Source organism: Streptopelia decaocto, assembly GCF_964273445.1.
Source record: "Streptopelia decaocto genome assembly, chromosome: 7".
Taxonomy (NCBI): domain Eukaryota; kingdom Metazoa; phylum Chordata; class Aves; order Columbiformes; family Columbidae; genus Streptopelia; species Streptopelia decaocto.
In genome coordinates, this window is record NC_138661.1 from 1,567,328 (window position 1) to 1,579,516 (window position 12,189).

The following is a 12,189-nucleotide window of genomic DNA, read 5'->3' on the forward strand; positions in this document are numbered from 1 at the left end:
AGAAACACTCTGCAGCAAACAACCTGATCATTTGTGAATGCCTGGAAGAGAATTCTACGATGAATAAATGTCACTAGGGATTTGTCAACAGCACATCACGTCAAAATAATCTGATTTCCTTCTTTGAGGGCGTAAGAGAGACAGGTGGCTGGGGAGAAATTGCTGGTATCCTGCATCTTGACCTGAGTCCAGCACTTGATGCTGTTTGCTGTGACAGTGGCATCAGCTGGTCAGAGAAGCAGGATCCAGCGTGGTGGGGACAATGAGCATAGGGTGGTGTAAAACTCATCAGCCAGCCATGCTCAGAGTCCCAGACAGAGCTTCCTGGCCAGATCCAAAGCCCTGGGGTCCAGCTCTATCCAAACCACCTACTTGGATAAAGAGCTGGACAAAAACATCATGAAGAACCATCAGGTGGGAAAGAGGTCCGCAAAATAACATCATGGCTTCACAACAGATCACAGCTGAATGGGAATCAGTAGTGTCATGCTGCAGTGCACCAGTCTGCAGCTGAGGAATAGGTCTGCATTTGAGGAGGACATTGTTGCCCCTGAGGGTGGTGAGAGCCTGGCCCAGGTTGGCCAGAGAGGTGGTGGCTGAACCATCCCTGGAGACATCCCAGGCCAGGCTGGACGGGGTCTGAGCAACCTGAGCTGGTGAAGATGTCCCTGCTCATGGCAGGGGGGGCACTGGATGGGCTTTGAAGGTCCCTTCAACACAAACCCTTCCAAGATTCTTCAAATCCAACCTCAACCTCTTCAACTCAACCTCCCCCAGTCAACCTCAACCTCTTCAACCTCCTTGACCCAACTTCAACCCCACCTCAATCTGAGCTGTTGAAGATGGTGAAGCTCATGGCACAGGGGCATTGGGGGAGCTTTGAAGGTCCCTTCAACCCAAACCATCCTGTGATTCTACACTGCAGAGCTACACTTCTCCTCTGCCCAAAGGCAGAATGGACTGTAGCCTTGGAGCCGCACTTCCAGCAGACGAGGGCTCACCTCAGAGAGTAGCAATGACAACAACAACAGTGATCCTGTCCAGAAACCTCAGCACACAAGGCAAATCTGCAGGAAATGGGTCCACGTAGTTTAGGGAAACCTGAAAGATGACAGGACAACAGTCTCACTAGGTAAGGAGCAACCAGAAGAGGGTGAACCCCGCTGTGGGTTGGAAGATGAGCAGCAGGGCTCAAACTGGATGAACAGAGGTCTGAATGGGTAAGAGCTGCATGGCAGGGGTGGACGGAGGGCACAGCGAGGCTGGAGAACACGAATGCTTTGGATCGATGCCTTTCAGGAGCCAGGGCTTAGGGCACCTTCCACCAGTGCACCACAGCCACCGACAGTTCCAGAAAGCCCCATGTATGCACACGTTGAGAAGAACATGGGTTTTGCTAATCCGGCTTTGCAATGTTGACTCCAGCACAGCGAGATGTTTGGTTTTCAGGTTCAGAACCACAGGGAAAGGATAATAAAACCCAACAGTCTCTGCTGTCATGCCACCAAAGACTCAGACAGCGGAGATACGTACAGATGTGTACGTCTTCCCTCTGTAGCTCTCAAAGTACAACAGCGTGCGTCGAGGGCACCAAAGACAACACAGGGAAAGCACGTCTAATGAGACCATCCATAAATAACACCATCAAAGCGCTTGGCGTGGTTTTGTGCTGTAAGCAAACACGTCGTAATTACCCTTAGAAACCAAGTTACAGAAGGAAATGCATCCGTTAGCCTTTCCAGTGCAACCCAGGACCTCCAAGGGGAACCATAACCACCCCTGTTGCAGAGGTCAGGCCCCTGTCATTTAATTTAACAAAGAGCTCGCGCCCCTCCGTGTGCAAGCCAGTCCTGCCACAAAATGAGGATAGAAACAGGCTGTTAGTTGTTGCAGACTGAGGAAAAAGGAGAAACTATGCCAATAATAAATACAAATGATAAAATAAATCCATACAAGCTGCTACATCTTGAGGGAAACGGTCAATTAAAACAGGGAACAAATGGCTTTATTGATAGGAATATGTATTAATGGGCATAATAACTACAAAGGAGCCTGGAAAAGTGAGAAATATGTATCAATCAGATGGTTTGAATATATTGTCAAGGGCCTGGATGACCTAGAAATAACAATTCCTCCAAAAAACTGTAGGATATGCCTCCTCTCTGTTTATTCTCCAGAACTTTGATTTACTGATCCAATAATAAATGAAAGGTGTGAAATATCCCTTTTATTATGTAGAAAGCTTTTGAATGTAAGGAGGAGAGCATGAGAAATCCTCTTACTAGGAAGTTTCTATCACAAACTTTCCTCAATAAAGTAACTTGTGTGGTTTCCTGACGCTGCCACCGGCCCAACCAAGAAAGTCCATCTGGTTGGAGATGTCCCTGCCCAGGGCAGGGTGGCTGGAAATAAATGATCCCTAAGGTCCCTCCCAACCCAAACCACCCTGTGATCCTCTGAATACTTTGCAATAACAAGCGTGTTTCTGCTCCAGGTCCTGGAGCACTCGCTGCTCCGCTGCCTTTTGGAAGTTCTAACAAGGAAAAGATACATCTCAGGAGCTTCTCTTGGCAACTATAGATTTAATATGAAATGAGCAAAAATTCAAATGATCTCATTCTCCTGTACAATTCTCCATGTTGCCAGTGTTGTATATTCATGAGCTCTGCGGGTCACCAGACACACGTTGCCTTTGACCTTGTCAATGTCAAAAAGCTCCTACTACTTTGCTTTGCTGATCAAGCCATCAATTATTTCCATATATTTTTCCTCTCTTGCTCTGTTCATATAAATTACATAGAAAGGCGTAATTGCTTATGCACTATGCTGAAATTCATCTTTGAGTGAGGAGTTTATAGAAGAGATTTCTACTGTTGTTTTACATGAAAGCACCGAGTTTTCTGGAAAACATCTTGTCTAAGAACCAAGGAGCTGGGAACTCTACCCATCGGTTAAACACGAGGCCAGTGGCAACAACATCTGGGCTGCCGAAAGATCTATCGCCATAGGGTAGGCTGAATCTTTAGGTAGGTAACATATATCTGTGCCGTATGAGAGCAATCCTGGGGAAAACCTTCCTCCACCAGCATGGGAAAAGCAACGTCAACAAGCAAACCAAAATTACTAAGGCAAATGGGAACAATTAAGTTTTTAAGTTGTTAAATTCAGTTATTAATTTTCACACTCCAAAAAGACATGAAAAATGGCCCAGAAATATAAAAGTAGCAAGGTCCAGTTCTAACGCTCTTTATCTTGCCCTCTTTCCCATAAACTGCTTAAATCAAACCCAAATCCTGCCTACAGAAAAGGAAATCGTTCGAGAAGTGATAAACATTATGGGAAGGTATTGGGTTATTATAACAATTGGAAAGTCGTTTTCCCATTCAATGACTCTTCTCACCTATAGAGGTTCCCTGACTGCCGCCTTTTCAATACATCTGCACAGTTAAACTTTCCCAAGGTTTCGCTCTGGCAGCTGTACTTGCACCCACAAAGCACCAGTGACTCTCCCAGCACTGGAATGAACAACCTGGAGTGCTAATTCTTTCTAATTAACGAGCTGCTGAATGTTCCGGGAGCCAGAACTGCCCGTGACCGTCTCCAAACACGAGCCGTGTCCATCCATGGCCGCACAGCCCGTCCACCGCCCCGCAAATCACCGCAGGGATCAACCGCCCCACCCGTGACAAAGTTTCTCGTCATTACTTTCCTAAATCTCCATGAGTTTTAAGCTCATTATTTCTAGTTCCGTGTCGGGTGGAGAACACATTCTTTTCTTTTGCAGCAACCTTTCATTTAACTATTAATATATACTATTTACAGATACCTATTTCAGCAGGCTCGTATTTAGACAGTCACAGAGTGGATATGGCAATTTTGGGGAGCTGCCGAATTGTGGATCTAAAGCATAAAAGATGACTTTTTGCCATCCTCAGCTGCAAATCCCATCTACAATCAAAGCAAGCAGACCCTGAACTCTCCTGGCGATGGAAAACCTGAACAACTAATTTATGCCCCACCGATACACTCCAGATTTGCAATGATGCACCTGAGATCATAATTCAACCTCGTATTTCTTACTAATTAGCTCTGTTCCATCTCAGATATAATCCCTGAAGAATGTTCCCCTTCAGCACAATTTCATTAGATGTTTAGAATTTATTACTGAGCAGGAATGACACATATAAACTGGAACTCAGACTGAAAAGTCGGAGCATCGCAACATGGCCAACGGCTCTGCAACCATGTAACCATGACATCTCTCTGATATTTTAAGGGATTTTACAAGTACTTGGAGACCGATGCATTTGGAAAACAGTTTATATTGTAAACAATATTTTATGTAGCACCAAAGTCAAACTGGAGCGTATAAACCGCAAGCCCAATAAACAGCAATGTCCACTGTGAAAAATGCCTCTGTCCTTGGTGCTATCATCACTTGATAAGGTACACGATGTAAACGTTTCATTATGTTGTACCTGATGGCATTTTTATTTCCCGAGCATTCTCTTCCAGCAGTAAAAGTGGTGCATTTAAATTATGACTGGGTTGCATCCCCTCTGCAACAGCAGGCAAGTATTTATTCATTTTAAGTTGTATTTATCCTGATCCGCACTCAAGGAAACGGTCGGCGCTGCGAGCAGGCGCGGGGCTCCGAGCACCACCACCACACGTAATGCCCGCTTCCACCTGTCCGTCTTGGTGTCCTTCTCAACCCGAACTGCGACGAGCCACCCCTAGGAGCACGTGTCTGCAGCAGCCCTTCCTCTTCAGATGCCACCTCTCAGAAAGCCACGTCCTATTTTATAATAACCAGCCACTTTCTCTCCTCATTCATGAGGACCATCACTCCACTGTTTCTCTAGCGGCTCTTGTTCAGGGATTCACAGGGGACTCTGCAGATCAGTTCTTACTGAGTTTATTCATGTTTCCTCCCTGCTGCTCCAGACCACCAAGGCCTGCAGCCACCACACGTGCCCATCTCTAGTCTGAGCTATCCGAATATTTTGCTCATTATCACAGAGAGGTTGGGGTTGAAGGGACCTCTGTAGATCCCCCAGCCCACCCCCCCTGCTCACGCAGGGTCACAGAGCAGATCACACAGGTAGGTCCAGGCGGTTTGAATGTCTCAGAGCAGGAGACTCCACACCCGCTCTGGGCAGCCTGGGCCAGGCTCTGGCACCTCCCAGCAAACAAGTTTCTGCTCATGTTCACACGGAGCCTCCTGTGTTTCAGTCTGTGCCCGTTGCCCCTCACCCTGGTGTTGGGCACCACTGAACAGAGTCTGGTCCATCCTCTGACACCCACCCTGAGATACTGATCCATTGATCACATCTCTCTCAGCTTCTCTTCTCCAGGCTGAGTCTGGTCTGCAGTAGGAGACTAACCCCCCCGTGATCCTTTTATGATCTACATGGAAAGCCAGACCTCCCGTAGCATGATCTGACATCCAAGCCATTTTCTGCAACCTCTACAGACGCAGCCAAAGACCCTTCTGTTCCCAACTTAGACACATCGGTACAGGTGGGATGAAGCTGCTCCTAACACCGATGGACCCACAGCCCAGGCGAGAAGGCTCCAATTCACAGGTTTGACTCTTGGGAGTTTCTTGGTGTCATTAATCCTGATTAATCCCCCGACTGCTGGCTTTTTTTGATAAAAAAGCTCTGCCTGCACCCCAGTAAATAGCTCTGATGAAAGTGCTGCAGATACCACAACATGTAAATCAAGTGCATAAATGTTTTGTTATACAACAGACACTGGAAAGAAACAAATCAGTTGATTATTAGTAATAACTATGTATACTGGAGCATCTCATCCCTGGAGGCCCCAAAAGAGGTCAGTCGTGCTGAGCACAGAACACCGATAAAACAGCAAAACTGCCGTCATATTTGGGCATCTGAAAGCAGAATAAATGTGGGCTGCACAAGTCACTCCGTAAAACAGGGAAAATGAGTACCAACGATACAACAGACACAGGAAAGTCATTTAGTGAGCATCTTTTTCAGATGCACAGCAACAAAGAATGGCTTTTTATTTCCCATCAACCGTATCAAATCAGACTTTTCATTTTCCAATAATAAACGCTAAGCATTTTCACAATAATTGATTTCCCCATAGGTTTTCCTTCTCGTTCCTGATGCTGATGGTTTACGTTCAGAGTCAGAGCAGAATATGCAGATTGGCTCTTTGTCTCTTTTACTTTTCTTGTTTTACAGTGTGAACAAATGAGATCACTATCAGATCTGCATTTATAGAAATATATCCTTCTATCTCATGTGCTTGTTCCTGTGTCAAGAAATGTAAAGCTTGGCGTTGGGAAAATAATGACTGCCTCATGTTTTTTGTTTAAAAGTATAAATGGGATTCCTATGTCATTTTTACTCCTATATTTACAATAAAATCATGGATTTGGGGACCTGAAGAGCCCAACAACACAGCATCAAAAACGTGACAACCATGAGACTCTTGCTGCTGTGAATTTAGGGGAGAAATAAATCAACTTCTTTTCCTCAGCAAAACCACCCGGCAAGAAAACAAGGGTGTACTTACACTGCACGATGAGCTGCACCAACGCTTCTCTGGGCTTCACGTTGAACCCGTTGTACTGGCTGGTCTGGCACCGGTAGGTCCCCGTCATCTCCCTGGACACGTTGACGATGCGCAGGATCCCGTCGTAGCTCTCGGTCTGCATGGCCCCGTCCGGCATCGCCACCTCCTTGTCCGCTCGGGACCACAGGATGATGGGCTTGGGCTTCCCGGTCACCTGGCACTGCAGCTCGATCGTGTCCCCTTCGCGGGTCACCAGCGGGGACTTCTCTTGAGGAACAGTCAGGTTGGGTGGGACTTCAATGGAGAAAGAGACATGGTTCAACAATTAGCACCAGAGAGACATCAGGTGACTTTCTTGCTGGCACAATAGTAATTATATAAGAATTAATTTATACACAGATAGCAATGCATAGTAACTATATATACTGGAAGACGGCGCAACGCTGCTATATTTAAGAGGAAAGGTGCTCAGCTGCTTGAAGTGGTTAAAATAAGATGTAACAGCCCCAGGCAGGACACTTATTTGCCTCCCTGTGCATATCTGATGTACCAACATGCTGTAGCAGCGTATTATACACCAGCGTATATCTGACATACCAACATGCTGTAGCAGCGTATCATATACATCAGTGTGTTCGGACCATCGGTCACGGCTTGCACTTTATCACTGCAAGTTCTGGCTTTCCTTTTTATGAGTACCTGGCACTAAAACCCCTTTTTTATAACAGACTGGCTGCTGATTTTATCCAGCCCGTAACGGCCACGCAATGAGGGAGAACCGTGCCAATTCAGAAACTCCGCTCAGAATTCAAGGCCTGAAGCCGAAATGCAGTTGGCGTCTCTCTAGCACAGGAGGTTCATTAAAATGGTACATTTTTCATAGAGATTCGCATTAATGAATCCGGAAGGAATATGCGAACAACTGTTTTCTGCAGGAGCCAGACATCCCCTTGGAGCAGCAATACCTGGCAGGGCCGCACGCTGGCGGTGCCCATGGACCCATGCTTCCTCCTCTCCAGCCTTGCAAGGGCAAGATTTGCTAATCGCCTCTCCCGATTACCATCCACGGCTGAATCACCAGTGCTCAGCGGTGATGAGAACAGCGAGCTCACCGTGCAGAGACGCTGCTCTGCAAGTGCTTGATCACAACAGAAACGCCTGGCAAAGGCCTCGGTGTTTGTGTGATCCGTGACCATCCACCACAGGTCCCATCGGGGTGGTCCCTCTGCCTCCATCGTTTAGGCGACAACACTTGATAATTACAAAGCACCGGGAGCTCCGCCAGCCTGACAAGAAGGGTTTTGCCACATCCTGTTATCGTTCCTGTCTCACAGAATCACAGAATCCCAGGATGTCAGGGGTTGAAGGGCCCAGTGCAATCCCCCCATGGAGCAGGAACACCCAGCTGAGGTTACACAGGAAGGTGTCCAGGCGGGTTGCAATGTCTGCACAGAAGGAGACTCCACAACCCCCCTGGGCAGCCTGGGCCAGGCTCTGCCACCCTCACCCCAAACAAGTTTCTTCTCATATTTCAGTGGAACCTCTTGTGTTCCAGTTTGAACCCATTGCCCCTTGTCCTACCATTGGTTGTCATCTCATCACATATTTATTTGGTTTATAGCCGATCTCTTCCTCCCCTCTTAGAATCATAGAGTCATTTTGGTTGGAAGAGACCCTCAAGATCGTTGAGTCCAACCAACACAAGTGACAGGTCCATCCCTGGAGCCGCCTGTGACCTCCAGGTCACACGTGGTGCCTTTGGTGCCGAGGCCCCGTGTTTATGGGGCTGCTGTGAAGATACAGCAAAATTTGCTTCAAACACCGCCCACCCTCTCTTTCCTTTTGCATCTTCTGAACACTCAGCTGCCCTTAGGGGTGTCCTGTTCTGCATCACCCAGAGATGCTTTCTGCGTGAACACCGCTGCTCCTCGGAGCATTACCTCCCCACGCTGGCCTGGCCTGCAACTGCTTTGCTTGAATGCCTGGACTGACAAAATACAGCCTGAACTGCAGCTCCCGTCTGCGGGAAAATAATCAAAGGCTGTTTTCAGGCCCCCAGGGACAGAAACGACAGACGTACACCAGTGAGAAACAGTTCCCATTTTCCCCTGGGATCTAGAGATCACAGACCTGACGAGCCTGCTCGGAATCAGAGTTTAAAGCAGGGATTTCGTGGGGACCAAAATGCTGTTTTCAGCTGTTTTGAAAGCTTTAATAACTCCTGAATATGGTGGAACAGGAAAAAGTGGTTGGGTTTGTAGAATCTTGGAAGGGTTTGGGTTGGAAGGGACTTACAAAGGTCCCCCAGTGCCCCCCCTGCCATGACAGGGACATCTTCACCAGCTCAGGGTGCTCAGACCCCGTCCAGCCTGGCCTGGGATGTCTCCAGGGATGGTTCAGCCACCACCTCTCTGGCCAACCTGGGCCAGGCTCTCACCACCCTCAGGGACAACAATCTCTTCCTCGTGTCTGTCCTAGTGCCCATGGGGTGGATGTGGAGAGGAAGGGCAGCAGGGATGTGGGTGCAGCTGCGGTCTCCCGCAGACACGCATCCCATGGGGAGGCTCCAGCGCTGAGCTCCAGCTGTGGGACCAGCCAGCGGCAAGAAACGGCACCTCAGAGCAGGGGAAGCTCAGAAATTTGTATGCTCAGAGCAAACATGAATCTTATAAGGAAGAAAACAGGAGAATAGACCCTGCTCCTCATGGTACCTGTGGCTTACAGAGGCATTTGAGAGGAAGGAGAGTGAATGGCACACAGGGTATGCATCGCTAGGAAAAAGAAGAAAACAGATGCATGTCAAAAGGTCCTGTGCAACTGTGAGCGAGTCACTTACCATCCCCTTAACGCAGGTTTCTTCTGAAAAAATAGAGATAACAGCACTGAAAGAACTGCAGACTGCGAGATAAGGAGCACAGACTGAGGGCTGATGAGACAGGCTGTGTCAGCACCCCAGATGGCAAGATACCTTAAAATACCCCGACTCATCTTCTCCTGTGGCCTTTTGCAACACAACCAGTTTGTCACGGTGTAAGTCAGTCAATATATCATTATGGTTTACCGTACTTATTAATGTTCTTATTACTGGAAACGGCGTAGGCGAGAGGTGGGACAAGGCCACCCATGAAAACAAATCATCTCATGGGTGATGCCTGACTGCAGCTTTCATGCACCGAATCTGAGGGACCGTGTCCACAACAGTGAGCTCCAAAAAGGGCGTCCCTGTGCCCACCACAGCGGTCATGGCTATGGGTCTCCCTTACTCACGTGTTAATTCTCTGTTGTCTAATTAGGAAGATGGACAGCACTGAATCTTTGATCAAGGAGGGGTTTCGGTACATTTTCCCTTTTTACACTCATCTATTTATTTTCACAAATGCACAGGTACTTAATTATCTCCAAGATGTCTGTTTTGCTGTCAAATTTGGGTTAAATTATCTACAGGGTCAAAACATTTCAAGGTGGGTAGGGGGCTGCCATGCACCGACTTACAGGCACTGGCACCCTGATCGGGTATGAATTGTTTTCATAAGCAATAAAGCTAAAGAAAAGCTACAAAAGAAAGTGAAATTAATGCAATACCCACTGTGGAGACTCCTACAGTGGTGCCCAACGCCAGGGTGAGGGGCAACGGGCACAGACTGAAACACAGGAGGGTCCATCTGAACATGAGCAGAAACTTGTTTGCTGGGAGGTGCCAGAGCCTGGCCCAGGCTGCCCAGAGCGGGTGTGGAGTCTCCTGCTCTGAGACATTCAAACCCCCTGGACCCACCTGTGTGATCTGCTCTGTGACCCTGCGGGAGCAGCGCTGGGCTGGGGATCTACAGAGGTCCCTGCAGCCCCAACCAGGCTGGGGGTCTGGGATTCTGTTGGTGAATGTGGGTGCACAAGCTAAAGTGCATGAGCAAAAGTGCACGAGCAAAGGATGCATGAGCAAAGGTGCAAATACAAAGGTGCACAACCCAAGGGTGTGGGAGCAAAGGTGCTGCCGGTGGGGGGAGCAGATGTGCCAAGCAGGTGAGCTGAGTGTTGCCAGCTGTGCCATTATGCCACCAGCTGTGCCCTGATGCTGCCTGCGGTGCCAGTGTCCTGCCAGCTGTGCAAAGGTGCAGCCAGCTGTGCCAGGGTCGTGTCAGCTGTGCCCTGATGGTGCCTGCTGTGCCAGGGTCCTGCCAGCTGTGCCATGATGCCACCAGCTGTGCCAGGCTCCTTTCAGCTGTGCCCTGGTGCTGCCTGCTGTGTCAGTGTCCTGCTAGCTGTGCCATGATGCCACCTGTTGTGCCATGATGCCGCCAGCGGTGCCATGATGCCGCCAGCGGTGCCAGGGTCCTGCCAGCTGTGCCAGGGTCCTGCCAGCTGTGCCAGGGTCCTGCCAGCTGTGCCAGGCTCCCGTTCCCAGCAGGTGCTGCTGTGGCACAGGCGGAGTCCGAGGGGCTCAGCCCTCCCGGCTGAGGCATCAGCTCATCTCCTGCAGCACCAGCTCCAGAGACTCCTGCAAATAAAGGTCAATTCTTTTCCTGCTTGTGCAGAATCATAAATCAGCTATAGCCTGCATTTGAGACAACAAGCATTAGCTTATTCATGCAGCAAGTGGCTTAACAAGTAAGTTAATACTCTTAGCAGTTAAATCTGTTTCCTAAAGCAGAGGGTTATCACTTGAAAAACAAAAGTGTTAGTAAGAGTAAAGTGGCACCTACTTTAAAAACACATCCTATTGTCCTTTGGCACGGGCAGAAGCGCAAACGTAAGAGGACTGCAGTTGATATATGTCCACTCCTGGCTCTTAAATCAAATGGTCTCAGACAACCTTGGCCTCTGAGAGCCAGTGACTCACCAGAAGGTCAGATGGCACAAGGTATCACTGTATCTTGTCCTTCTTTAAACTTTGCTTGGGTTAAACTGCTCCCCAGGCAGACGTGTGTCTGTACTGGAGACAGGAGACCAGACTAAACCCTTCCATCTGATCTCCTGGGGCAGTTCTACTGTAATTCCATAAGATCTTTGATCCAGCAGAGTCACCATGTCTACAGGAGAACGGGGACAGGACCAAAGTAGCTATTTCAAAGAAAACACCCAAAATGCGTGAGCCTAATACGTTTATTCACTGTGTATTCTGGGTAGATACAATCTAGTTCTAGTCTAGACCTTTGAAATCCTGATGGGTCAGGCTACTGTTCCTACTTTGAACCACCAGATTGCTTAATTAATTGCCAAAGAGGTAATGGCAGAGGCAAAAATCTGCTCACACTGACATCGTCCAAAGGGGCAGAAGACGACCAGCGTGACAAGGACAAGGAGGCCCCAGAAGTGGTGACCCCAGGGTAGGTTTTTGGGGACAGCACCAGTCCCACCTCTTTGCTGGGAATTACACGTGGTACAGGTGAAATCGGGGCTTCTGTCCCTCCTGTATTTCCTCAGGTGCCTGAAATGGCAGAAATTTAAGCTCTGGCCTCAAAGCAATGACCGTCAGTCTTAGCGGTGATGCTGGGAGGAGCCGTGGGCTGGTGTGATCAGGCTGCTTACGACGGACTAATTGTAATAACTGCTAATTACAGGATAAAGTGGAGCAAAGGAGTGTTTGAGCTGCATAGCAAGAAATAATCTGTACTGGAGATTACTCAGAGATAATCTTCCCAA

General features: G+C 48.4%; 1 protein-coding gene across 1 annotated transcript in view; it reads right to left on the reverse strand.

Moving 5' to 3' along the window:
* MDGA2 (MAM domain containing glycosylphosphatidylinositol anchor 2) overlaps positions 1–12,189 on the reverse strand; it is a gene marked incomplete at both ends in the record, with an annotated part of 293,058 nt that overhangs the window by 59,656 nt on the left and 221,213 nt on the right. Inside the window, one exon of the mRNA XM_082058279.1 lies at positions 6,553–6,846. Within this exon, the coding sequence (XP_081914405.1) occupies positions 6,553–6,846 (294 nt within the window). The remainder of the gene's footprint in view (positions 1–6,552; positions 6,847–12,189) is intronic.